Source organism: Colletotrichum karsti, assembly GCF_011947395.1.
Source record: "Colletotrichum karsti strain CkLH20 chromosome Unknown Scaffold17, whole genome shotgun sequence".
Taxonomy (NCBI): domain Eukaryota; kingdom Fungi; phylum Ascomycota; class Sordariomycetes; order Glomerellales; family Glomerellaceae; genus Colletotrichum; species Colletotrichum karsti.
Genome location: NW_024065917.1, coordinates 74169 through 100383, shown reverse-complemented (window position 1 = coordinate 100383; position 26215 = coordinate 74169). Strand labels below are relative to the sequence as shown.

Sequence of the window (26215 nt, the reverse complement as noted above, 5' to 3'; positions counted from 1 at the left end):
CGCATAGCTGCATATTGCGTCTGGACCCACTTCGTTGCTGGCTTCCAGGTTCGGAGCTTTTGTTTACTGCATTTGCCATTTGAACCATTTGAACCAACATACAGCCAACAGCTACCTTCGAGCTAATCAGGGAGGATTTCGCATTCTCTATTGCTTTGCCTCGCTAAGGGTCCTTCGAAAGAAACGTGGCAAACACGACCGAGCTTGCGACAGCGAAGTTTCGGTACACTCCAACAAATTCGAGCGACAACGTCGAAGACGAGAATACGAAGCCAGGGGCAACGAAAGCGCATCCGAAAAACGATACCCTAGCGAGCGCGACAGCAAGGCCATCAAAATGTACGATAACAGAGACGGGTCGACGGCGCCCAGCTTCAAGCGGCGGAGGCTAGATGGCGGAAGATTCGACTCGGGGCGCTCGACGCCGCGCGACTCCCGGTCCGCCGCCACGCCGATGCGGGACGACGTGCCCGCGCCGACAGACGAAGACTCGAAAGCGCTGGACCGCGACTGGTACATGGGCGACGAATTCGGCGGGCACGTATTCGGGGACGACTCGCACAACCCGTTCGCGGACTACTCGGCGTGGGAGGCGCAGAAGCAGGAGGAGATCAAGGCGGAGAAGATGACGAGCAGGTTCGACGCGCGGAGGGAACAACGGAACCGCGAGAACGATGCCTGGGAGACGAATCGGATGCTGGTGTCTGGTGTCGCGCAGAGGAGGGATATGGGGGCCGATTTTGACGACGAGGAGGCTACCCGGGTGCATCTTCTGGTACACGACTTGCGGCCGCCCTTCCTCGACGGTCGTACTATCTTCACGAAACAGTTGGAACCGGTTCCTGCGGTGCGCGATTACCAGAGCGATATGGCTGTGTTCAGTCGGAAGGGCAGTAAAGTTGTAAAGGAGGCGCGACAACAACGCGAACGCCAGCGTCAAGCCCAGGAAGCCACCAGTATGGCGGGAACAGCTTTGGGCAACTTGATGGGTGTCAAAGAGGACGATGGGGATAGTGCGCTGCCAGTCGCGTCGGAAGAAATATCCAAGAAGGGCGGCGATGACAAGGGTGATGGAAAGGGCGAAGATAACAGTAACAGTAATAAGTTCAGCGCCCACATGAAGAAGGACGACGGCGGTGGCAGCGAATTCAGCAGGAGCAAGACGCTGCGCGAGCAAAGGCAGTACCTGCCCGCGTTCGCAGTTCGCGAGGACCTGATGCGGGTCATCCGAGAAAACCAAGTCATCATCGTGGTCGGCGAGACGGGATCGGGAAAGACGACGCAGTTGACGCAGTTCTTGTACGAAGACGGCTTTGGCAAGTCGGGCATGATCGGGTGTACGCAGCCGAGGCGTGTCGCCGCGATGAGTGTCGCGAAACGTGTCTCTGAGGAGATGGAGGTCAAACTGGGCAGCACGGTGGGCTATGCAATCCGTTTCGAGGACTGCACCAGCAAGGACACCGTCATCAAGTACATGACGGACGGTGTGCTTCTGCGAGAGTCGCTGAACGAGCCTGATCTCGACAGATATTCTTGCGTCATCATGGACGAGGCACACGAGAGAGCCCTGAACACGGATATCCTGATGGGGTTGTTCAAGAAGATCCTTCAGAGACGGAGAGATCTGAAGCTCATCGTGACCTCTGCGACGATGAACGCGAAGCGATTTTCGGACTTCTACGGCGGAGCCCCTGAGTTCATCATCCCCGGACGAACGTTTCCCGTAGACGTAATGTTCCACAGGTCACCCGTCGAGGATTATGTGGACCAAGCGGTCCAACAAGTGCTTGCCATCCATGTGTCCATGGATCAGGGAGATATTCTGGTATTCATGACGGGTCAAGAAGATATCGAAGTTACTTGCGAGCTCATCCAACGGCGGCTGGATGCACTGAACGATCCTCCCAAGCTCAGCATCTTGCCCATCTACAGTCAGATGCCTGCGGATTTGCAGGCCAAGATCTTCGACAGGGCAGCACCAGGCGTGCGCAAATGTATCGTGGCCACCAACATCGCCGAGACGAGTTTGACGGTCGACGGTATCAAATACGTGGTGGACGCCGGTTACAGCAAGATGAAGGTGTACAACCCGAAGATGGGTATGGATACGCTGCAGATCACCCCTATTTCACAGGCAAACGCGTCGCAGAGATCGGGACGTGCAGGCAGAACCGGCCCTGGCAAGGCCTTCCGTCTGTTCACCGAGAAGGCCTTCAAGGAGGAACTTTATCTTCAGACCATTCCCGAAATCCAGCGGACGAACCTCAGCAACACAGTGCTGATGTTGAAGTCTCTGGGTGTCAAGGATCTGCTTGATTTCGACTTCATGGACCCGCCGCCTCAAGACACCATCACGACGTCCATGTTCGATCTCTGGGCCCTAGGCGCGCTGGACAATCTGGGCGAGCTGACACCGCTGGGTCGCAAGATGAGCGCGTTCCCCATGGACCCTTCCCTCTCGAAACTGCTCATCACCGCGGAGGAATATGGCTGCAGCGAGGAAATGATCACCATCGTCTCCATGCTCTCCGTCCCCAACGTCTTCTACCGCCCCAAGGAACGCCAGGAAGAGGCAGACGCCCAGCGCGAGAAGTTCTGGGTGCACGAGTCGGACCACCTGACCTACCTGCAGGTGTACTCGGCGTGGAAGTCCAACGGGTGCTCCGACGGGTGGTGCATCAAGCACTTCCTGCACCCCAAGTCGCTGCGGCGCGCCAAGGAGATCCGCGACCAGCTGCTCGACATCATGAAGATGCAGAAGATGGAGATGCTCAGCTGCGGCATGGACTGGGACCTCATCCGCAAGTGCATCTGCAGCGGCTACTACCACCAGGCGGCCAAGTACAAGGGGTCCGGCGAGTACATCAACCTCCGCACCAACCTCGGCGTCCAGCTGCACCCGACGTCGGCGCTGTACGCGGGCCACCCGCCCGACTACGTTGTCTACCACGAGCTCATCCTGACGTCGAAAGTCTACGTCTCGACCGTCACGGCCGTGGACCCGCACTGGCTGGCCGACCTGGGCGGCGTCTTCTACTCGGTCAAGGAGAAGGGGTACTCGGTGCGCGACAAGCGCATCACCGAGACGGAGTTCAACCGCAAGATGGAGATCGAGGCCAAGATGGCCGAGGACAAGAAGAGGGAGGAGCAGAGGCTCGAGGCGGAGGCGGAGAGGTCGGCCAAGAGGAAGCCCGGCGCGGCCGTGGCGACAAACGGGAAGAAGATTGTTACCCACGGAGCTGTGAGGAAGCCTGTGATCAAGCGTAGGGGTAGAGGCGTTTAGAGCGTGAAATGAATAATACAGACGATTGGATCACGAATAATGAAGTGTCATGATGTGAGAGTGACACACCGGCCTTGGTGTTTCGTTCAATGGATGTGTACCACTCCTTTCCCGAGACTGACTCGGATGTTCACTCTTGAGCCAGATACTACGGCTTGCCCCTTTCTTGGCTAGCAATATTAGAGGTCAAAGGAACCGATCTATCGCCTCCTTACAGAAGAGCATTGCATGGACACATGCTTCAACCATGAGGCCTGAACGCATTTATCCATTTTGGGACCGTTAGTATTCCCCGTTGAATCTGCTATTTAAAGGTCGTTTATATGAGACAGCTACTTGACGTCGGTGTGATCATAGGAGGAAACGTGCTGAGTTAATACACGTACGAAATAGTGAAGCGGAAAGCAGATCGAATTAAACGCGATCACGCGAGAGAGTAGATTTTGAAAGCCAGCTCAACATTCAAACGCATGAATACCCGCTGGTGGAAGACAAACGGCGATGACGAAGGCTATCTTAGGCAATCATGACGCAAAACCCTCCAAGAGGCCCGAGTAGGAAGTTAAAGAGATCACGACGTGTGTATCAGACATATACCAGTGTTTTTTTTTTTCTTGAAGAGAACCCGAAGGATGTGAAACACTGGTTTGGTCTGTAGATGAATTGAGGCTGAGGACTTTGGTTTAAAGAACAACTGTCACTCTATTTGACTTTTCTATCAGAGTGAAAACAAAGCAGCAGATGTTCATTTTGCTCTTTTTAGAACAGTACATGTCGATTTACATCCTCAACATTAGACACACTACATGCGATCTTCATCATCACAGCAGATTTATCTGAGGTCAGGTGTGGAGAAGCATCGGGTCAAGTTTGAGCTGTAATTACCAAGTGAAGCACCATAGAAGATACCCCTGACGACCATTTAAAGCCTTTCTTCATACTGCATGGAACTGACGTTTGCTATCAAGCGACATTAGGGTCTGGTTCGGAGAGTGTAGCGTCAAGGGGTCAACTAGGGGCCAGGAAGCTTTCTTTTTGCATGTCGTTATGAGCAGTTTCACGTAGCTGAGTGTGAAGATAATGATACTTCAAGACGGATCGCATAGACGACAAACAACTAGGGCGAATACATGGACGAAAGCGGGGGACGATAGAAGTGCTTGGTGGTGGTCACTGCTGTCACTTGCACCCTTACGTTTCCATTGTATTGGTCAATCCGCATCCATGTCATTATGAGCACCTCTGTGGGTGAAGACCAACGAATTGCCTGCCCTGTCCGCAACGGTGTTAATATTCAATCTTTATGTGTTTTTATAGGTTTCTCTGTATCTCAAGTTGGGTGGTCTCCAGATCGTCCGAGCCTGTCATACTGCAGCCACTTTTCGCCGTAATAGCGTAACAACCTAACCTGAAATCAGATGTGTTGAAGATTGAAGCGTTAAAGTAACTCAACGAAGCCTCATAATAAGGCGCTCATAATATGGTGCTCTGTGTCCAAAGTACATATCATAGACTTCTGACGACTCTTTGGGACACTTTCATCACCATTGCTTGCACTTTCGTGTAACATATTCAAACTGCAGTTCCAGGGGATTGTTTGTACGTCAAGTCTATAGGCGCAAGCTATGCCATCCATGCTTGAGCAACCACCAACTCGTTGGGCTTATATATTCCTCTAACGTAGTTGTACGTGACGTCAGGACACTTCAAGATCCGGTCGGTTGGTAAACTGTGATCCTCATGTCCATGTAGCATCAGTCGTCACCAGATGATTTTATTTCTCCATCTCTTCCAAGTGCGGTCTAGTTGAATCCACCAAGTTAGTGATAGTATACAGGTAAATGACGGGAGGACGACAAGAACGCTCGGAGACAACGGGTGCACGTATCATGCGCTTGTTTCGCTATCTCTGATATTCAACTACCGACCCGTGGCCATGAGCTTGATGTCATAAATCAAGAAACCACCCGCTCTGCCCTATTTCCTGGCCTGTAATCTTTTAGTAATGTGCTGCTTAATGATTAATGCCTTTATACTTCTGATGAGCAGTCCTTGCTACTTCTCTCATCATCGGTCTACAAATCCTCAACAGATAGCAACCGCGCTCTCTCTTTTCCTCTCTCTATTTATGATCTAGCCTTCTTCTCCTCCGCCAACTTCTCGAAGCCTTGGACCAAATCATCCCTCAAATCCTCCCACGCCTCCACCCCGATACTAACCCTCAACAACTGCTTATCGCAGCCCGGATCGCTCATCGCGCGCCACTCAATTAGACTCTCGACACCACCAAGCGAGGTCGCGTGGTGGAACAGCTCCATCTTGCTCGGCAGTTTCTTGGCGCTCTCCTGATCCTTGAGCCAGATCGCAAACACGGGCCCGAAGCCCCCGGGCATCTGCTTCGCCACCCACTCCTCCTTCTGAAGGCTCGCGTGCACGACCTTGTCAACCACGCTCCCGACCACGCCCTCGGGGTTCTCCCGGATCTCCCGGTCCAGCCAGCGCACCAGGCTCGTCGCCGACTTGCTCTGCCGCTCCACGCGCAGCTCCAGCGTCCGGATCGACCGCACGCCGAGCCAGCCCTCCAGCCCGCCCATCACGCTGCCGATGTAGCACCGCTCCGCGATCATGCCGGGGACCCACTCGTCGGCGCGGGAGGGGTGGACGGCCAGCACGCCGCAGAGCATGTCGGAATGGCCGCCGAAGTACTTGGTGCCCGAGTGCATGACGACGTCGGCGCCGAAGTCGAAGGGGTTCTGCAGCGGGGGCGGGGCGAAGGTGGCGTCGACGGTCAGGTAGGCGCCGACGGCGTGGGCCCTCTTGGCGTAGTAGGCCAGGTCGCGGGCCTCGCCGGTGGGGTTGAGAGGGGTCTCGACGTGGAGGACGTCGCCGGCCTGGAGCTGGTCGAGGGAGGCGTCGTCGAGCTCGAGCTGCTTGAGGCCGTTGAGCTTGGTCAGGATGCGGATGACGCCGTGGCAGCCGTGGTAGCCGCCGCCGATGGCGACGCGTTTGGGGTTGAGGTAGACCAGCATGGCATGGAAGGCGGAGAGGCCGGAGGAGTAGGTGAGCGAGGGCCCGCCGAGGACGGAGGAGAGAACGGCCTCGAAGCGGGTCGTGTTGGGGGTTGAGTAGCGGGAGTAGATGTGGGAGTCGCCGGGCGCGCTCGGCTGGAGGGGAATCGGTCAGCTGTCATGGTTTCGTTTGACTCACTCACTCACTCACACTCCGCGCATGTTGCTCGAGAGGGTGAGTAAGAGGAACTTACATCGGTGTTCTCTCCTGACCGGAGGTCATCCGGGTTAGAGGAATACCTGTACGTCGTCGAGACGTGGATGGCCGGGGCGATGGCGCGGTGGGCGCTGATGCCGTCGTCGGCGTGGACGGTGCGGGTAGCTAGTGAGAGCTTGCGCAGGCCGTCCGCCGGTTCCGAGACGGGGCCGGCGCCGTTCGCAGGGTTGTCTACGGTCATTGTGTCGGGGGTTACGGCGGGGCCGATATTCTCACTCTCTTTCGGGGAACGGGCGAAGCCTGAGGTGAGGTTTCACTGAATGGAGGGGCAGAGATCGACGTCGAGGGCAGGACTTGGAGCTATTAATTCCTCTCAGGTAGAAAATGGTTGACATGGGTGCGATGACAATCGCCGGCGACGAGGGGTTGGTTCTCTGCCCCTCCATTACGTATCAGATGGTGGGGCCGTGACCAAACCCCGAAAATGGGTCCTGGTGCGACAAGTGCATGTTGAAAAGCAATCTTTGCGATATCACGCAAGCTAGAGACCGAACGATTGGAAAACGACTGCTGGTGTCAGCTCCGCTGGGCCTCCGGTATTCGGATCGTGTTGTCAACCGGCGCCCTTTCACCCCTTGGCATATCTGTTCCGTCTCCGATTTGCGGGTTAGTCTCCGCGCTGACTCTGTTGGTTTGGAGCGTCGGTCACGAATGTCACATGTCGAATTGTCCATGTGTAAGGTTGTTAACTGTTATCATTATCATTAAGAGCTTGTTCGCGAGACAACCGGTCTCAACAAGCTCTACTCGCCAGACCTGTTTCTTGCCGCCCGTATATGCATAACGCGGCCCAGCCCGATAAGCTTATAAATTGGCCCAACTCTAACAATGTCATAGCGAATGCGTCCCATAACCCGGGCCGCAAACCAGCCAATAACGCCAAGACCCTCTGGTCAAAATCTCCAACAGGGAGTTCGGTATGTACAAATCGAGAACCAGGTGCCGCGCATGATTAGTGAATTTCTGTCGTCTCGACTGAGGCCGCCGACTTTGGCCGCTCAATGGTGCCCAGTTCCTGACCGCCGCTCTGTGCGCGCTTTCGTCCGGACAAGAAGCGTGTTACGCTCGAGTTGGGGGAGTTGGCGCTCGGCTCCTTATGGTCAGAGTCGCCGAAGCGCGAGAACAGGCCTCGCTTACGGTTGGGCTGGTGCTTATGGTCATCCAAACCGACTTCTTCGAAGCCTTCATCGGCCGTGGGCAGGTCTCTGTCGGACCGCCTGTCAATGGCGGATCGAGGCAGACGCGGGAATCGTGCTGAGTCGAGACTTTGGCGCGGGGGAAGATCGGTTTGGGTGATTGGGGACCGTGCCGAGATGTCCTGCACATAAGCTGCGGTCAGCGATAGTGTTACGATAACCTCGCATGGAGAATGCAACGCACGAATGACCGCCTGTACGAGTCGAACGACTCCCTCGAGATGGAGAAGTGCTCGATGTCGCCGCTGTCGGTGCGAGTGTCTGTTGAGTTGCGACCCGAGCCGAGGTACTTGCGCGGCCAAAGACCCTTTTCTTCAGTTGGAGACGGCTGCGTGTGTGCATTAGTGATGTCTCAGGCGTACAAGATGGGTTGGAACATACGGGAAGGTAAACTCCGCTGTCGTTGACGACTGTATGGTTGGTCACAGTGAGTCAATTGATCTTGCGAGGTCCGACTGCAGTAGCGGGCAAAGGCACATACCGCTCATCTTATACTCGCCATTGTCCTGGCTCTTGGAGGTCCCGATGCTCAACGAAGACGAGGCCTTAGAACCGACAGTGTCCTGCTTCTCAAAACCAGGGTGCGACGGGTTTTGAGCATCTGGTTGCGAGTTTCCGTCTGCAGAGAGTGCGCTCGGGCCCGGACGGCGAGCAAAAGGGTTGCGGATGGTGGGCATGATGGGTGAAGGATGGCGGGAGTGTCGGAAAGACCTTTGAAAAGAGGCGATATTGAATCTGAGGCGATAGAATGATAGTAAGGCCTTGGTGCTTTCGTGGTGATTGTTGGAGGGAGAAATTCAGAAACGTTTGGTAATGTTTTCGAGTTTCGAGGTTAATGCCGGGACCGTTGACAATGGAAGAAAGCAATCAGTGGATCCTGAGGGCGGGGTTGGTGGGAAGGATGGGCGGGATGGCGATGAACTATATGGACGAGTCTTAATCGTCGGAGCTAAGGTAGGGTCTTATGTATGGTTGGTCGAGAATTCTGAAGTGTCTTGGTTCGGTGTCTCGTGTGGATGTTGTATAACTCGTCCGTTGCAGGGTCTCGACTTAGTTTACAGTCAGACGGTGGCTTGGTTGGGCGAATCGAGGTTGGATTGGCCTTCGGAGCAAAAGGGATGCGATATGTGGAGGAGAACAGAGGCGCAGGGCAATGCTGATGCAGATTGCAGATGCAGGTGCAGATGTAGAGATGCCAGTTGGAGAGACACGGCTGTATGTAAGGTAAGGAGAGACAAGACAAGACGAGACGGGAGTGACGATGACGGGATGACGGGAAGTCGAGCAGGCTTCGGAGTGGAAGGCGGTGCGCGGTGCGCGGTGCGTGGTGCGGGCCAGGGCAATATCATGGGGCGGGAAGGAAATCTCGTGCTGCAAGTTTTGGGCTGTGCTTTCCGTTTCTCCCTTGCGGCTTGCCCACTTCATACCTCCAGCTTCCATAGGTATGTTCCTTCCCTTTTTTCCCGCTCTTTTTCTCTTGGCCTGTCACTGTAAATGGCAGTTGCATCCACCTACTTGAGTGAGGTACGCACTACAGCCGGTACATTTCTAGCGCATCTGCCATTCAGGATCCAAGGTGACGAATGACCCTCTTGCAGATGCATCTATTGGATCATGAGGAAACGACACCACTTCGAACCTCACCACTCGCATTAATCGTCAGGGCAGAGTGGGCACTTGGGGGCTGGAGACCGGTAGGGGACCTACCTAGTGTACACCACAGAGTAAGGTATCCGTACTGATGAGCAAATGGTGCAGATTCACTGCCGCGGGATCACCGTCCAACTCCCCACCGCCACCAACATCTTACAGCACCTGTGCAAGGTACCTAACGCATTACACGTAAGAGCGGCAATGTTCATCACCTCAGTCTCCCATCGTCTTTGGGCGGAAGAAAGGCGCATCAGGCAAGGCAAGTTTGCTCAAATAGATGGATGGGGATTCGGCAAACCGGGAAACTTGGAAGTCGACTCGTCGTCGTCAACCGCCAATGGACAGACCGCCCGGTCACACCGAACTTGCTGTGAACCTTGAAGCTTCTGCTTTGGCAGGGCAAGGGGGCCTTGGTCGGTAAGGAAGGCACAATGACATGTGTTTGTCCCATGTTTTTTTCCCCGTCCGACAGCCGCCAACTGATGCTAAAATCTCTAGGTTCGTCGGATCGTCACGAGATGGTACGCGGTGCGCCACCTTTTTTACACCAAAACGGATGTACCTACCCATTATGTAAGCCAGCTCTCGGGGAACCCTGCGGCCTGCACTGCGCTCCCGCCCGCGATGATGGGGTGACGCTTGCCGTCATCCACCTCATGTGTTCAGCGCTATCCCCGCTACGGTCGTCCTTCCTGCCCGCCCTGAATTATCCTGGCTCCAGCGGTTAAATGGGCCCCCACCATTGAGAGTTGAGAGTCGAGAGTCAAGTTTTGGTACTCTGTAGAGGCCGAGACTTCTTTCGATCCTGGCTGCGAGCTGGCAACCTCTGATCCAATGGGTCACAAGTCTTGACGCAAGAACCAAACCCGACCATCGTGGATGGAAGGGCCGTCTTTGATCAATCTTCACACGGAACATTGTCCCTTTTGGTCGACTACTGCCCTCCACAGTATCATATTGTTCACCCATCAACCCGCAGACGGTGCTGGTCGGATGCCTCGGCACCGGGTTGTAACGACTTCGCGAGATCGGCATTCCGATTTTCCTATCTGCCCCCAAAGCCACCGCGGACCTGCATCATGTCCGTCCAGCCGTCCCTGATTCACCGCATCGGAGCGTAATGTGCACGGCGCGCCTGTCAGATGGATGACGCTCTCAATTACTCGCGACCGACTCAAGCTCCTTACCACTCAACCACTCCCCCGGACCGGGAACCTTTCGACCTACCACGGGGAACGGCATCTTGCCGGAATCCACTCACCCTCCGGCTGGAACGGCAGTCTCCGTGACATTTGGAATCCTCGCATGGAGGGCACGTGTAGGATACGCCGGCCATGAGGGCGAGCTCCGGTACCGCTTGCTGATTCCTCATCTCGGCAATCATGATGAACCCGATGATGGGAAAGAGCCCCTCGTACCGACCAAACACCTGCGTGAAAAGGTCAGGGAATTCGGTCGTGCCGTATCGCATGAGTTGAACTTGGTGCACAGTAACTCTCGTCGGGACAATCTCGCCTTCTTAACCAATTTGTCGGGCTCTAGGACGCTGCAGGACGGGGAGCGCCGTCGTCATCGCCAACTACGCCAAGGCACGAATGCGGAGGTAATGACTCCGACACGCAAAAGGTTGACTCGCATTGGAAACGAACAGCCATCGCCCGCCTTTCCACCTCCATGCCAGCGGTCACCGACGATGGCTTCACTCGACTGTGAAGGCGCCAGCGCCACGTTCGAGACGTTCGAGTTTGAAGAAAGCTTGAACAAGTCAGCATGTGTATGGAACTTCCCCCTACAAAGATGCTCGGCTTGAGTGGGCTTGGGAGTTTGAGAAACGATTAAGCCATACCCGCCGGATTGGGTATCGCGATCCAGCTGCCCCGCGTCATTGTCACAATTCGGTTAATCGGAAGGGTGGGCGCTCCAGCTGTCTCGGGGCGGACGCGGAGTGGCTACACACCTCCCGCCATCGACACAGCTGACAGCGGAAGCTTCCCTGGTCTGGAAATCAATGATGCCAAAAAGGTTGGTATGACGAACAGCTTCTACACGAAAATTGGAGCATATTCACGCGATGCTGAAATCGTGAGTTGGATATCCATATTCGCCCCTGTTCGATAATTCACTAAAAGGTCCTACTGTTTCCGCCCCCGTCAACTGAGAGGATTTGTAACTCGATTGTCGACCAAATACGCCGGATGTGGACAGATCTACCGTTTCTGTCTTGGAATGTTTCTTTGTCCAAAGATGATCTCTTTCGGCGAGGCGGCCTCGGGAATGATTTCGCAACGTCGGACCTTCGAGGAGAACCAGCGATCAATCCAGCGCTTGCATATCGCCTTTGTTACCTTGAAAGAGAGGAACCGCCTGGCTGCGATGATCACCAAAGTCGCTGTCAGCGGCTCAGGATCTGACGATGGCTCGCTTATGTCGGGCACCAAATAGACCAACCACACCCTGGACGTGTCTTCATAACACCATCTCGATCGATTTGCGGGCAGACAAAGAAAGTCAGCTGTGCTCTCGAAACCAGCATCGCCCCAGGCTGAGGTGCCCAATGATGTTCGCGCGAGGTGGACAGCATGGCCGGTCTAAGTGTTGAATATGGATTCATGAGCTGGCGCATCGCAGAGAACCGGCAATACTCCGTACATATAGTCAAGCGGAATTCGGGACTACCCTGACGCCGATCTGGTATCTTCGGGGCCCGCACTAATCGGCGGCAGATTGGCGAGCTGCAGCAAGCATTCTTCTCGGAGATTTTCGTGGAAGCATCCCAGAATATCTCACCAGCAAGTATTTCGTGCTGGTTGGTGTTCATGACATGCTGAAGCATGGCCGGCGGAGGCTTGGCAGGCGAGCGGCCTCGCAACATGTCAATTTGTCAACCTCCAACGTCGACTTGCAAATTCAACAGGTCTACGCTGAATTATCGGCTACAGTGGTGTCATCGCGTTGAGACGAAGGTAATTTCCAAGCGTCCGTGGGAAGGATGAGCCACGGGCGCAGACCAACCGCTTTGACATCAAGCGTGAAATCAAGGTAACTCGAACCGTATATTTTGCGCGGGAGGCCTTCAGGTCCAACATCTCACTGTGGTAACGAGGCGACGTCTGTTCTCCCCAGTCCTCACCTTGGGACCATATGGCGGCGTGCTAAGCCGGCGCCATGGTATCTAAGCAGCTAAGAAAAGAAGCATATGATATGATCGGCCGTCGAGCGTCCGAGCAGTTCGGACGATATGCACTGGACTGCTAACGGCCGTCACAAGAAGAGATGCTCAAACACTCCTTCTGGCCGCTAGGGTCGCACTCGATCGTACATTGCCCATCATTCGCCAAGGCCTATGGTTGTTTTCAGGTCGATGCCGCCATTCTCCACACGCAATGCGATGCTATGTAAAGCACATACATTCCCGCATGCTTCGATATGCGGGAGTCGGACGGGGATCATCGCGACAGTGAGATCTCCAGGGGTACGGCGACCGAAGCGGCATGCGAGGCTGTGCTTCGCGTCGACACCGTTCCTGCATTAACTCGTCGTCCTCCATTGCGGGAGGAAACCGCATGCAAACCTGAGGCATGCAACATTGCAGGACGGCTACACGAAATATGCATCGAGGACAGACTGAATGGTAGGCCAAGTGACGCTTAAAGACAATAAGGTCCCAGACCCAGAATCTCGGGAATGCAAAGTGTCACGAGAAGCTTAGAATCGACCACGTTCACGTCAAGACATGACGCACGGAGCCGTGGCAGCCAGCGAACAATACCGAGCATCACGAGAACGTGGCAGAGAGTGGCTTGACTCTCGCCGCGAGCATACACGAGCAAACAGAGCACACCGAAGCAACTGGGCAAAAGCTCGACTTCCCAAGATTCCCGGTCTGAAAATCAGGTGTGGCTTGTCTGCCGAGCTTCCTTCGGCGCTAAGCAAGCAAGCTAGGGTTACCCGTCCCGTACCTTGCATTCCGCAAACAGCCATTCAAGACTTCTTCCGTGGTGGCATCGTACCTTGGAATGTACCGTCGGTCGGATTCCCACGGCTCTCTAGAGTGGCGTCACACTACGCACTTGCTCTTCGACTCAGCAGTAAGCGCCCATCGTGCCAACATGGCGGCAGCAGGGCTCACCACTGTGGGTTGAGTAAGAGCCTCTCCCAGGCGCCATGGACCAAACGCAAACAGGAATAGTGTCTTGTTCCGATCCGCAACATAGGATCTAGATGGAGGAGCAAAGATGATTCAGACTTCTGCTCTGCAGTAGGCCATGAGGGCGGGAGCATTGCTCGGAAACTACCACGGTAATCTCAACCTCACTACCACCACACCCGGTTCCCACTGCCCCTGGAAGGTCTGGAAGGAAGACGTCGACAGTCGTGGTTGTACTCAAGCTCGCACGTCCTCGGCCGGCGCTCTTTTCGTCCATACACTCGATAATCCTCCCATCTCCACTTAGACGATGGAGGTCGACCCGCCACAGTCGACATACACTGCCCGAGACGGACGCTGGTTCACGGTCGTCTTCAGTCTAGTCCCAGTCCAGCTTCTCTCGAGGACTACTAGGTCTGGGCCTTCGTGAAGTTGTCCATCGTGGGTGTGTGGTAGTGTTGTGGTGAGTTGTGTTTGCTGCAGTTATCCGTGTACCTTGTTTCATACAAAAACTGCTGCCATCCGTCCAACCACTCACACCCTGTGTTTTGCCATCCCACATGGGTTTGTTTTCTCCTCTTCACCGCCAAAGGCTTTTAATATCTTTCACTCTGCCTGTGGTCTTCTGAATACGAGGTTACTTCACTTCGAATTTTGTTTGACTAATACTCGACAACGTCGCAGTCCTGGCTCGGTTCGACCACCAACCGTCCTTCGAATCACGATACGAAAACAGGCCTCAGTAATTATAATCCAACTTACAGTGTCTCCAAAGTGCGACTGTTTTTCCCGATTGGAATATCTTTCGCCAAGCGTCAAAGAGTGCTAGGTTGAATCAAGAACTTGCCACTCAAACCGTTCATCCGAACCGTCCCTGCCGCTTTCGATCAAGACCCTGGCCGAAAACAGACGACAGAACGTCACACCTCAGGGCAACGAACGACTTCAGCACTCAGAAAGACTTTTGCTTCACTTCCTCCGTTGCCTCAAGTAGACGGAGCGGTGCTCCGCGGCACAATCACATTGGCCATCTTTCCTTCGACATCACGCACCTTCCTCATCTGCCTGCTCAGACCTTGAGTACGCTTCTCATCAACCAACCACTACCCCTCTAAAGAGTCAAACTTCACAATGGAGAAAGTTTTCTTCAAGGACTGGGAGCTGTGGCAGCAGATGACCTTCGTAAGTTTTGTCCATCTCCTCGCCGTCGCATCTCAAGCCTGACATGTTGCTTTAGGTCCTCGCCTGCGCCATCGTCATCGTCTTTATCATCGGTTTCATCAAACTATGGTGGACAAATCGCTACATGGCGAGGATCGAAATCATCGACGCCGAGAAGCGAGCACATGCCTCTGAGATGGAATCGACCGGCCTTCCTCCCCCGCGAAAACAATCAGACATTCCCTTTGGAGTTCGCGCCATTCAATCTGGCATTGAGGTCGACGGTATCTGGATCTCTCGTCCTGGTACTCCTGCCAGTGACTCTCCTCCGAGTTCATCCAAGGGCAAGGGCAAGTACGTCGCCCAGGGACCCATCGAGCCATCCTCTCCCACCGACTCCGATCCTTTCAACTCTCCGACATCGTCCACATCTCGTGGCAACTACGGCCCGCAGACGTACCGACCTAAGTCCATGTCTTCGACGAACCGTGTCGTCAACAGTCAGGCCGATGCTCTCAGGCGTCTTGAGGGTGAGCCCACTGCTGCTGTCAACTACCAGCATTACCAACCTCAGCCCCGAGGAATTATGCATGACGATCAGTACGGCCCTACCGACCGCATCTCGACCGACTACGGCGTCGACGTCAGGGTTCCTATTCGCCCGCCGCCTGTCAACCGCCATCTGAACAACGCTCGCACTGGTGGAAGCTCCAACGCTCCCAAGACGACTGGCCACGGCGTTCGTTCCTTCAGCGGCAGTCTTCAGATTCCCAAGCAGGGTTACTCCAACGTCCCCCAGGGTTCTCCTGGTGACCACTTCAGCGACCCCTTCGCGACCCCGAGTCGCTCGCCGGTCACCACTCCTGGTGCCGACCATGCTCTTTTGCACTCCCAACATCAGCAGCACCATGTTACATTCGCGCCAGATGAGTACATACACGAGGAGGACCACCACCATGCCCACTACGGCAGCAGCGGCAGCCCCAGCGGCAGCAGCAGAAGCAGTCAGTGAAGCGGCGTGTTGGAGGAGAACCCTACTGGGAGGAAAATATACTAGGAATGGCATTGTTGGCAAAGCGAGTTTGCGTCTGCGTGCTTCGGCATGCCTTGAGACATCTTTCTTCACTTCTCTTGGAATTCAAATATCAATGTATCATTAGTAAACTGCCGAAAACGGGCTGAGTGGCTGGATAGGAACAAAGGGATTTCGTCGCCCAAAAAGAAGGCACGATGGCGTTTGAGGGCTGTAAAAACACGGACGGACTGAGCAGAGCTTAGACGGTAGGGCAAACCCCCCCGCAGGAGGAGGCCCCAAGAATGGAAGTAGAAACGCACTATCCTTAACTGCTCGATAGAGAGAATAAACAAGAAGAATTAAGAAGAAGTCAGATGGTCAAATGATTTTCGATACAGCCTTTCTTGAACAGAGTTGGTCAAGTTGGGTTTTACCAGGGGAAATTGAAGATGCACAACAAGCTTCCATAGGTAGCTCAGCATGCAGTAAGCCCAATACCCAACCTGCAATGTCATTCGCTCCCACGACCGCGTGCTCGGCTCGGACTGCTCCGTACTTCGGCGCAACCTCCGCGATTTCGGCACCGGCCGCCGGATATGCGAAACTCCCGCCACGCCTCTCATGGGTCCCATTCCTCATTGCCCCTCCCACCCCACGCCGCAATGACGTGCGACGGCGGAGGAGGAGGAGTTCTTGGCTCTGCGGGATATCATTCTGTGTTCCTAGGGGACATTTCCGTCTGCGCGATATCGCTTTCCTGAAATCGCCATTGCTTTTTTAGAGACCTCGGCTTTCGAACGCTTCCACCGGCGCCCAGCGTTTCGAGTCCCGTACTAGAGCGAGGTGATTACCACGTTGTTTTAATTGAACGACGAGACATCAACACAAGGCATACACATTCACACACAAACGATGGCGCCCACCGAACTCCACCCCGGCACCAAGGGCTTCGCGGACGCGGCCACCTACGACGCTTACCGGCCCTCGTACCCGCCCGAGGCGGTGCAGCGGTTCCTGACGCACCTCCGGATCGCCGACTTCGCGCACGCCAACGTGCTGGACCTGGCGGCCGGCACGGGGAAGCTGACGGAGGTGCTGGCGGCGCGGCACGAGGGGTTCGAGATCGCGGCCGTCGAGCCCCACGCCGAGATGCGCGCGGAGCTCGAGAGGAAGGCGTTGAGGGGCACGAGGGTCCTCGACGGGTTCGCGGCGAAGGTGCCGTTGGAGGAGGAGTGGGGCGATGCGTGTGTCGTCGGGCAGGTTCGTGGTCTCTTGTGGAAGCTGGGGGGAGTGAAGGCTGACTTTTGAACTTTGTAGGCTTTCCACTGGTGAGTTCGGATTTCTTGGGGAGGATGTTCACTCGATGAGGATCTAAGAAGATTGGTAGGTTCGCGAACGAGGACGCTCTGAAGGAGATCCACCGCGTCTTGAAACCGACGGCCGTCCTGGGCTTGATCTGGAACATTGAAGACTGTAAGATCCTCCCCCCCAATCCCACGTCGTTTCACGAATCTCACGAAGAACGACCACCAGACAACAAGCCGAAGCACTGGGAAGCCAGCACGCCGTGGGAACAGTCCCTCAACGAGCTCGTCTTCACGCTCGGCGGCGACGGGCAGCCGCGGTTCCGCGACTTCGTCTGGAAGGACGCCTTCGACCGGCAGCTCGACTCCAACCCGCTCCGGGCCGTGGCCGGCGTGGTCCTCGAGGGCGGGCGCAAGATGCCCCTCTTCAGCGTGCCGGTGGGCGAGGAGAAGGTGCCGTTCACGGTCTGGCTGACGCCCGAGGCGGTGTGGAACCGGCTGAGGACGCTGAGCCAGGTGGCGGTGCTGGAGGGGGAGAGGGCGAGGGGGTTTAAGGCGAGGTTCGATGAGATTCTGGCGGGGGAGACGGTGGAGAGGAATGAGAAGGGGGAGGTCGCGTTGCACGGCGTCACGTATTTTGCGTGGACTTCGAGGTTGTAGGTAGGTGTGAAGACGGAGTGGGTGGATTGAGGGTATATTTTCTTGCTTGAAACTGCATTTCTTGTTGCGAGTACATCATCCATAGACGACGTTGCCCAGACCATGAGTTGCCCAATTCTTATCCATCATTCCCTAAGAGTCGGCAGAGATGTACATCACTGCATCGAAGTCAGAACGTTGATACATCTCGAAGACATGAATGTTTGCTCACCGTTGTTTCCTCTTACGAACGCATCGCCGTACGCCCGCCTCTTGACGCCGTTGACGTACTCCTCAGTCTTTTCCAGAGCGATGTTCATGTAGCCATCGACGGACTGCAGCTCACCTATCGCGACTGTCAGCTCGACACAACACAGCCAGAGCTCGGCCATCATGTCTATATAGAGCTGATGACCAGGGTCGAGGACCACTCACCCTTGTAGACGACGCCCGAGTTGAGCTTCACGGTGACGGGGTTGCCGATGATGTCGCTGAGGAAGCTGGAAGGGTCCTTGCCCTCGCCCTGGCTGATGTTTCCGTTCTCCATCGCTCAGTTTATGGATTTCACGTGTAATGGGCGGGCTGTTTCGGGGGTCTCGTGTTTGCGGTGGTTGAGAGGTAAGTGAGTGAGAGAGTGAATGAGTGAGGCTGATGGATCTTGGTCCTCGATCGGTTGACGATGTTCGAAGATTGCTGGCAGCTGGCGTCGATGCCAAAGTGGGTCCGGCGAAAACACCCAACCAAGTACCTGCCCGTACCGTTTTAGCGCACCGACATCCCGGGGCGGCCAGGTCCCAGGGTGGTTCGCACTGTAAGGCTACCCGGCCGCCGCACACCCCACGCGCTGAAGCGTGCAACACACTGCGAGCAGCAATTGCTGGTGGTGGTGGTGGTGGTGGGGTCCAGCAAATCAATTCTTGCCCGCGCTTCTCTCACCACGGAAACACACCACCGCACCCAAAGGCAACCGCCCCCAACACAATGGCCGCACCTGCTTTCCCCAGTCGCATTGTCGTGATGTTCTCCTTGCCTGCCTCGTGTGTTCTGGCATAGCCCTCCGAACTTACCGAATTTCCTGTCGTTTCTATAAATCCATAGCCTCGGCTGAATCTCTCTCCCTTTCTCATAGAATTTCTTCCGCGGTCCCCCCTTGGAAGATACCCCTGCAAAACCCATCGCATTTCATCACGGCTTCTTTTTTTTCTGACCCCTTTGGACTAAAATACTGTCGCGCAACTGCAATGGCCGACGCAGCAAAACAAAAGAAGCGCTTGCCCTTCAAGCCAACCGCCTTGCGTCAAAAATCCGCTCCGAAGCCTGCCGTGAAGAGCGACGATGAAGACAACGATGACGGCTCCAGTCTTTTCAACCGCGGCGCCAGCGTCTTCGAGCAGGAACAGGAAGAGCGGCGCATGAAGCGCAAGCAGACCGAGAGAGAACGAAGCATACAGGAGCAGTCTTCAGTCGACGAGAAAAAATTCTCCCCTCGAACAAGTGAAGACCCTTTCCAGGGAAAGAGCTACCACGACAGGTAAACCGGCATTTTCGCAATGCGCTGCTACCCACATTCGCTAACAAGTCCATCGTCACGGCAGAGATGTAGATACAACACCGCCCTCCAAACGATCCCGCACAAGCGACGAATCCCCCGAGTCAAGAATCAAGTCATCGCCTTCCAAACGCGCCGCCACCGAGACGCCATCCAAGCGCATGACCCGCGCTGCGCACTCCCGAACGCCGCGTAAGCAGGAACCTGTGCCGTTGAAGCCCGTCATCTCCATCGACGATAGCGACGACGATGAAGACGACATCTACGACGCCTCCCCCGTTCGCAAACCCATCCGCGAGACCTTGGAACGCGACCCCACGCCGCTAGTCATCGATGAGGACGACGACGACCCGTTCGAAATCGATGACCCCGCTGCGGCGGATGACGAGGACGACGATATGGCAGCGTACGTCCGAGCGGCCAAGGAAAAAGCCGAGAGAAAGGCTCGAGAACAAAGTGCAGAAGCGAAGCACACCGTCATCGTCTTCGTACACTCCGAGATCCCCGGTGTCGACCCAAAGCAGTTCCGCTTTCCTCTCACAAAACCGATCCGCGTTCTACGCAAGGCCTGGATGGATTTCCACAGCCGCCGTATAAACCTCACGGATACAGAAATATCGGAGGTCTTCCTCACCTGGCGCGGCCACAAGCTCTACGACTTGTCCACCCTGGACAGCCTCGATCTCCCTGGCGAGTACCGCAAGTGCAAGGGTCAGCCGGAAGGATTCAAAGACGACGACTGGAAGAATGTCATCATGGAAATTTGGACCCCGGCTCTGTGGGAGGAGCACGAGAAGCAGCTCGAAAGGCAGCGGAGGCACGATCTCGGGGAGTTCTCCGAAGATGAGGGGGGAGATGATCAGGCAGAAGTGGTTGAGGCCGAGCCGGAGGAGAAGAAGATCAAGGTCCTCCTCAAGACCAAGACGGATGAGCCACTCAAGACTTCCGTGCGTCCGTCCACGTCCATCGCCACGATAGCGGAGCTCTTCCGCAAGATGAGGGGACTACCGGAAGATGCACCTATAAGACTCATGTTCGATGGCGACGAGCTGGACGAGGACATGACGGTGGCCGACGCCGACATTGACGATTTGGATACGATTGAGGTGTACCTTAGGTAACGTGGCCTCTTCGCCCGCGTCTGTCAATGTGTCGCGCCAGTGGTCGTACTCTTTGCTATGATCATCCTACCAACGGCAGGAAGATCGGGGTGGGATTTGTTCGAGATACCCTAGGAGTTTGAGCGTTTCTTACTTGTCGCGGGAACTTCTTGTGGAAACGGCCGGCGAGGTTACAAAAGTCTTCAATAATACCTTCGTACAAATCATTCCATCAATCCCCCGTCTCTTCCGGATCACGTTTGCTGTCAGGATTGGAGTAGAATTTTTGTCATTATGGACGAAGCCGGGATTTTCAGCTAAACTCTACACACGCCACAATCTCTCTGGGCCCCATCGAGCTGGGAGATTGGCGCCCCAATCGCAAGGACACAGGGCGTGGCAGCAACATCAAGCCATTGGGCCCATCTACTGCTGTGTTGGTTTCTGAGGAGAACCGGCAGGGTGAAGAGCGGCTTGCTCTTCGGGATGCATTTGCTTGTAAGCGAACTCCGCGAGCTGCCTCCGCGGTGACATCGTTTCTCTGCGCCGTTTGAAGTCTTCTTCGGACGAGTATAGCAGCCCCGGCCTCGTCCTCGCCTCCTCCGTCGCGCTGATGAACGTCTCCCATAAGGAAGCGTTCGCCTGCCGCCCCGTCCCATAGATCCCCTTATGGGGATCACCGGCCGGGGTATCCGTCAGGTGGAAGCGCGCCGTCAAGAAAGAGGGAAGGTTGCCAATTTTCGGGAGCAGGATATTGGACGTGGGCTCCTTGTCGGCCCTCGTGATACCCCCGTACACGTCTTCGGGCCAGGGGTCGACCAGGCCGTCGGGCAACTGGACCGGCTCGTTCAAGTCAGTGCCGTGCTCGGCCGCGCGACGCTCCTGGTCTTCGCGGTAGTGCGGGTTCGCGCTCTGCTTCGCCTGCAGCCAGAGGTACCTATGAGGGAAGACGGTGAGCTCGTCGTAGACGTCCTGGTAGTCGGCGACGATGCAGGTCATGACCGCCGAGAGGTTCAGCTCGGGACGGCGCCAGACCATTTCTCGCAGCGTGTCTCTCGTCGGCAGGTGCGGGTACCAGACCACGAGGGGGAGGTCCGACGGGTCGACGCGCTCGTCGAGGCGGGAGAGGTCGTTGTTCATGATGAACCGAGCGTGGACAGCCTGGCGGAGCGCGAATGCTTGGACCTGTTCTGCGCCGTACATCTCTTCCATCCGGGGCTCCAGCCACCTCGCGAAGGAAGTGTGGTGGTAGATGCCGCGGGCAACACAAAAGAGTTCGTTCATCACCCGCTTGGGGCGCCTCAGTCGAGCGTAACGGTCGATGCTGCCCTCGTAGGCGGCCATGTTGATGAGGACGTCTTTGTACGTGGTCGGGAGATCTCGCGGTAACGGCGAGTACAACAGGTCGACGTGCTCTGGGGGCATCGGCCCGAAGACTTCGCCGCCGTCAGCCTCCTCTCCGATGACCTGGTCCTCCTCGATGTCGAAATAATGCGCTGTCTCGCGTTGGGAGCCCAAGCCCAAGTAGGACTCTCTGTAACTGAGGGACGAGCGGACCGCGGTGTCGCCATTGAGATGCGCGCCGGCCGGGGGGTCGATGAGGCGGACGGTACGTGTGTAGTCGTCCATGACGTTATACCTCACGCTCTGGCTCACGATGGCGTGGAAGATGGAGGCGCCGCTCGTGGTGTTGTCCTTTGCCTCCTCGGCGATGGAGACGTCAGGAAGGAGGTCGAGCTCGTGGTACAGCTTGTTATAGCCCGCCACAGCGCAGGCGCGCCCTACATTATACCTCATTTCCGGGTACCGGCGGGCGAGCTCCCTATAAGTGTCCTCGCTGGCGACATCCGGGTGCCAGATGCAGTAGGGCTTGACGTCGTCGGTGGGCATGTCGGGGACGACGTTGCTCATGATGAGGCGGGCGTTGCGGGCGCGGGCGAATTCTTGGCTTTGCGAGGAGAGGGCCTCGACTTCGGGTGAGAAGGCGAACTTTTCGTGGTTCCGTATCCCGTGGATCACGGCGGCGTCCCCCCTCAGCTGCTTGGCCAAGGCATTGTGAATGACCTGCTCCATCTGTGTTGGGGGTAGCAAGTCTTTCAGGCTTTTGGCCTCGTCTATCATGCGTTTCAGCTTGTCGCGGGTCTTCCGCAATATGTTGCGGTCGGGTATGGCCTCACCGCGCAGGGCGGAGAGACACTGCATGTCCAGAGTATCTTTGTTCAGGTGGTCGAAGCCCAGATCGACATCGGGTGTTGCCTCGTCGGGCTGCTTCGTAGAGGCGTACCGTGTGGAACATCGAGAGGGTTGTACAGGCTTGTTGTTCTGGTGGTGACGAGGCCCGTTGCGAGGAACGCCTGTTGTCGACAACGTACGGATGGCACATCTTCTCGTCGCAGTCAACGGGTGTGAAGATGCGAGAGAGCTGCTACCGAGACATGGAGCCAACAGCTTCCGCGCGCGGGAGAATGATCGCATCGGCACTGTCACTGGAGATCTCTGAAGCGCTGTTTCTGAGGATGATCCAGAGCTCTTGAACACCAAACCGACGCCTTGAACGAACGAGAGAAATCAAAAGAAGACAATATGATGCCCGGACAGCTTGGGATATCTTAAATTACAAGAGAGTAGAAGAACGGCCCGGTTTCTCAAAGTGAACCGGTGTCTGCTTGGTTCAAGTACCCAGTCCAACGAAGAACGAGGTGGGCCATGTCGCTAGGTGAGGTCCCCAGTGTAAGTCCCTGAAAACCTCACCTTCCCGATTCGGACGGACCGTTGAAATGTTGACGATATGCCTGCTAGAGCCCGGAATCTGCTCCTACGTTTTCAAGCTGACGATGTTTCCTGCTTCATCAGCTTGCTCTATCTCGAGACTCGCTAGTCGAACGATCACGGAGCAGCGGCAAGTCGCCAGTTCGCCTCCGTCTGTTCCAACATCATAGCATCGTGAGCTCTCCAAGCCCGAGCGAGAACAAAATCTGCGGCAAATGACGGTGAAATTTCTCTCACAGGTCTTACTTCCCAACAGGAGCACATCTCATCCGGCACGTCCAGCCGGACTTGGCATGGGCCCAGAGAGCGCAGTCGTGAACCAACAACCTAAGATCCCTGCCATCTTTTGAGTGAAGCTAGGATTGGCCCCACGATCATGATCACACGGCGTCCCGACTTGGCAAAGCTTGTTGGTCTAATAAGCCCTGCCTGGAGCTTTTGACGAGTGGCGTGTCAATGTCCCGTCTGTGCCGCCGGTGAGCTTCCGGAACTTGTATGACGACTAGGATTTCTGCTCAAGGTAGAGTTCCTCCTTTTTTTTCGATTAGGTGGATTGCTGTGAGAGCTCATTAGTTAAGTGAAGTCTCTTGCTCTATGGAACTGACCTTCCATCCATGAACGACGTCTCTTTCCCTCCGGAATGTGTAACATGAGGCAGCGGAATAGATCAAGGCGGGGTTGTCCTCGCGGTCTTCATAAACCTAAGGACCGCATACGGGACATCACTTTCAATCAAAAGCTCCTCCTCACCAACATCATGAGTAGAGCTCGACAACGTCTCAGCAATCATGTTTGGACTAGAAAGCTGGTGACTTGATCGCCTACAGATGCTAGGCGCGTGAGCTCTATTGAGATGTTCTCAGTGAACCAATCGGTTCGAATAACGTAGAAACCCGAATTGTCAAGTTAAGGTTCCGTAGGAACGCGCCGGACTCTAACGTATTTCGATGAAAACGCTGTATAGCTTACGGAACGAAGGAATACGTCTCCGTTTCCAACATACCTTTGACGAGCAGTGTTTTCCCGTCTGAATCGTTCCACCGGTACCTGAGCCTGGCCAGACCGCACAGATGGCCCGGCAAAGCACGCCATCCCTTGCGCATAAAGTTTCATGACGCGAGAAGGGAAACACATTCTGGTTGGGACGGAGGCGAATCTCCCATCAGCTTTCCACGTTTTCCACTCTTACCAGTGCGACCGCTTCAGCTGATGACCGTCTCATCTATCGGATTCTTCAATAGGGACACATGAGATCCGCCAAGCTGCGATCCCGCGCAACCGAGAAGTATAACAATCCCAGGAAGTACGAAGAATCGAGGCAAAGAGTCTGAGCGGTCGTCAATGGGGCTCAACGGCCGCCGGGGTTAAGTAAAGCAACGACATCTCGTGGGATGCCGCGGGCACCCCTGGGGGTCGAGGATCATCGAGCAGGGGGGGTGCTGTCTCGGTGTCTGCCTCGAATGGTTCTAGAATGAAGCAGACGGTGTGGATGACTAGCGACACAAGAAACGTGGTTCATTCATGCGCTTTTGCAGGATGCGGCCGCTTTAGCTCTGCTGGATATGGGAGATGGCCATTGACCTCGATCTTTTTCTCGCGGTAAGTCACTGTTATTGAAGATCGCACACTGGAATATGAAGCTGTCGCGGTCTCACCTTAAGCTGAATGATTCAACATTTTCATATTCGATCGCCAGAATTCGTGATTGGCGCATGCATTTCCCACAGCCCAATTACATCCCCAAACGCCATGCCAAATCCCAGACTTCGTTTTCATGTACAACCACCCGCTTTCCATAATATACACAACGAAACAGTCCCCCCCCCACGCAATAACACCCTCACCACAAAACCCACGGCGGGGGAGGCATCGCCAACATCCAGGCATCAAGCCACCTCGACGCCGCGAACCCCGCCACGAAACCCCCCACCGCGATCGCAAACATCACGCCGGCCGTCAAGCTCGGACTGACGTCGTGATCCAACCACGTCTTCCGGAACCGCAACTTGCCCACCCTCATGTGGAACATCTCCTCCACGTCGACGACCCCGCGGTAGTTCGGTATCAGCTCCGTCGACGCGCGCTGCGTGTAGTGCTTCCGCTGGACCCTTTACGTTGCATCACCCCTCGCTTTTTAGTCCCGTCTGGTCAGTCTCTTCAGCCATGCACCATTTCCCACAGGGAGAAAAAGGCTAGGTAGGGGGGTGACTTACAGCAGAGTGAGGCAGATGTCGCCCTGCAACCTCGCCTTGAGCTCCAGCTCGGCGTCGAGGTTCAGTCCGATCTGGAGCCTCGCGGGCTTGGACTCGGACAACCGCGGGATGACGTTCGGGGGCGGGAGGGTGCCTTTGGAAGCGGCGGCAGCGACCTGCTTGTTGCGGTTGCGGCGGCGGCGACGGCGCGTGCTGCCGTCCGAGGAGACGCTCGAGGCGCCGCCTACGCTGGAGGCCGAGTCGTCTACATGTGGTGTTGTCTGGATAGTTATACGTTAGGCCGGCGGTTTCTCTAACACGAGGAGCTTGCTGGCGGCGGTTTGGCTCACGTTTGTGCTTGTCTTGGTCTTTGTGTCTATTGTGATGTTGCAAGGAGCCATGTTGTTCTTGTCGTCTTCGGCGTCTTTCTTCTGCGCTCTGGGGATGTAGTAGGGGAGCATCGATCGGTTCGGTGGGGGGAAGGCTTCGGATGTCGATATTCGAAAGTCGAGTTGGGTTGTCGATGAGATGGAGAGAAGGACGAAAAACTGCCAATGTATTTCGAGATGCTGCAAAGACTCTCGAGATTATTGAGCAACAAGAAACGCGTGTCTACCGAGTTTGGGACGACAACTCTCATATACCCTCTCCCCGACCCGACTCGACTCGCGACAAACCGCCACCCAGACCACCTCACAACACCCCCAGCAACTTCTGAAATCCGTTTCCGATAATGCCTGTCCCCATCCCCTCCAAAATTCCCATCCCAAGATGTTTCAATATTTTGGCTTGTCAACCTACACTTACACGGGCCCCTGTTCCAAGACGCGGTCACGTGATGGGCCGATGGTGGAGCAAAACGGATCGAGACCTCGTACGATGCCGTCCAACGCTGAAACGGTAATGCAACCTCCTCGACGGA

At 55.7% G+C, this 26215-nt stretch overlaps 8 protein-coding genes across 8 annotated transcripts; 4 read left to right on the top strand and 4 right to left on the bottom strand.

Annotated features, from left to right (window-relative positions):
• Window positions 1-337: 337 nt before the first annotated feature.
• CkaCkLH20_05850 (helicase associated domain-containing protein) lies at window positions 338-3283 on the top strand (the record flags this gene model as incomplete). The annotated part of the gene is made up of 1 exon (XM_038888567.1): window positions 338-3283. The coding sequence occupies one exon, from the start codon at window positions 338-340 to the stop codon at window positions 3281-3283; it is 2946 nt and encodes a 981-aa protein (XP_038745903.1).
• Window positions 3284-5409: 2126 nt separating this feature from the next.
• Window positions 5410-6749, bottom strand: CkaCkLH20_05849 (Cys/Met metabolism PLP-dependent enzyme; the record flags this gene model as incomplete). The annotated part of the gene is made up of 2 exons (XM_038888566.1): window positions 5410-6447; window positions 6546-6749. 2 exons carry the CDS (start codon window positions 6747-6749, stop codon window positions 5410-5412), a joined length of 1242 nt encoding a protein of 413 aa, XP_038745902.1.
• A 771-nt stretch (window positions 6750-7520) lies between these two features.
• Window positions 7521-8441, bottom strand: CkaCkLH20_05848 (uncharacterized protein; the record flags this gene model as incomplete). Its single annotated transcript, XM_038888565.1, has 4 exons — window positions 7521-7886; window positions 7949-8092; window positions 8146-8174; window positions 8246-8441. 4 exons carry the CDS (start codon window positions 8439-8441, stop codon window positions 7521-7523), a joined length of 735 nt encoding a protein of 244 aa, XP_038745901.1.
• A 6254-nt stretch (window positions 8442-14695) lies between these two features.
• On the top strand, window positions 14696-15737 carry CkaCkLH20_05847 (uncharacterized protein; the record flags this gene model as incomplete). Its single annotated transcript, XM_038888564.1, has 2 exons — window positions 14696-14746; window positions 14802-15737. 2 exons carry the CDS (start codon window positions 14696-14698, stop codon window positions 15735-15737), a joined length of 987 nt encoding a protein of 328 aa, XP_038745900.1.
• Window positions 15738-16652: 915 nt separating this feature from the next.
• CkaCkLH20_05846 (uncharacterized protein) lies at window positions 16653-17704 on the top strand (the record flags this gene model as incomplete). The annotated part of the gene is made up of 4 exons (XM_038888563.1): window positions 16653-17000; window positions 17058-17068; window positions 17128-17213; window positions 17274-17704. The coding sequence occupies 4 exons, from the start codon at window positions 16653-16655 to the stop codon at window positions 17702-17704; spliced, it is 876 nt and encodes a 291-aa protein (XP_038745899.1).
• A 155-nt stretch (window positions 17705-17859) lies between these two features.
• Window positions 17860-18230, bottom strand: CkaCkLH20_05845 (putative U6 snRNA-associated Sm-like protein LSm6; the record flags this gene model as incomplete). The annotated part of the gene is made up of 2 exons (XM_038888562.1): window positions 17860-18029; window positions 18119-18230. 2 exons carry the CDS (start codon window positions 18228-18230, stop codon window positions 17860-17862), a joined length of 282 nt encoding a protein of 93 aa, XP_038745898.1.
• A 694-nt stretch (window positions 18231-18924) lies between these two features.
• Window positions 18925-20353, top strand: CkaCkLH20_05844 (uncharacterized protein; the record flags this gene model as incomplete). The annotated part of the gene is made up of 2 exons (XM_038888561.1): window positions 18925-19214; window positions 19279-20353. 2 exons carry the CDS (start codon window positions 18925-18927, stop codon window positions 20351-20353), a joined length of 1365 nt encoding a protein of 454 aa, XP_038745897.1.
• A 405-nt stretch (window positions 20354-20758) lies between these two features.
• CkaCkLH20_05843 (uncharacterized protein) lies at window positions 20759-25754 on the bottom strand (the record flags this gene model as incomplete). The annotated part of the gene is made up of 4 exons (XM_038888560.1): window positions 20759-22600; window positions 25074-25209; window positions 25315-25574; window positions 25644-25754. The coding sequence occupies 4 exons, from the start codon at window positions 25752-25754 to the stop codon at window positions 20759-20761; spliced, it is 2349 nt and encodes a 782-aa protein (XP_038745896.1).
• Between the last annotated feature and the right edge of the window lie 461 nt (window positions 25755-26215).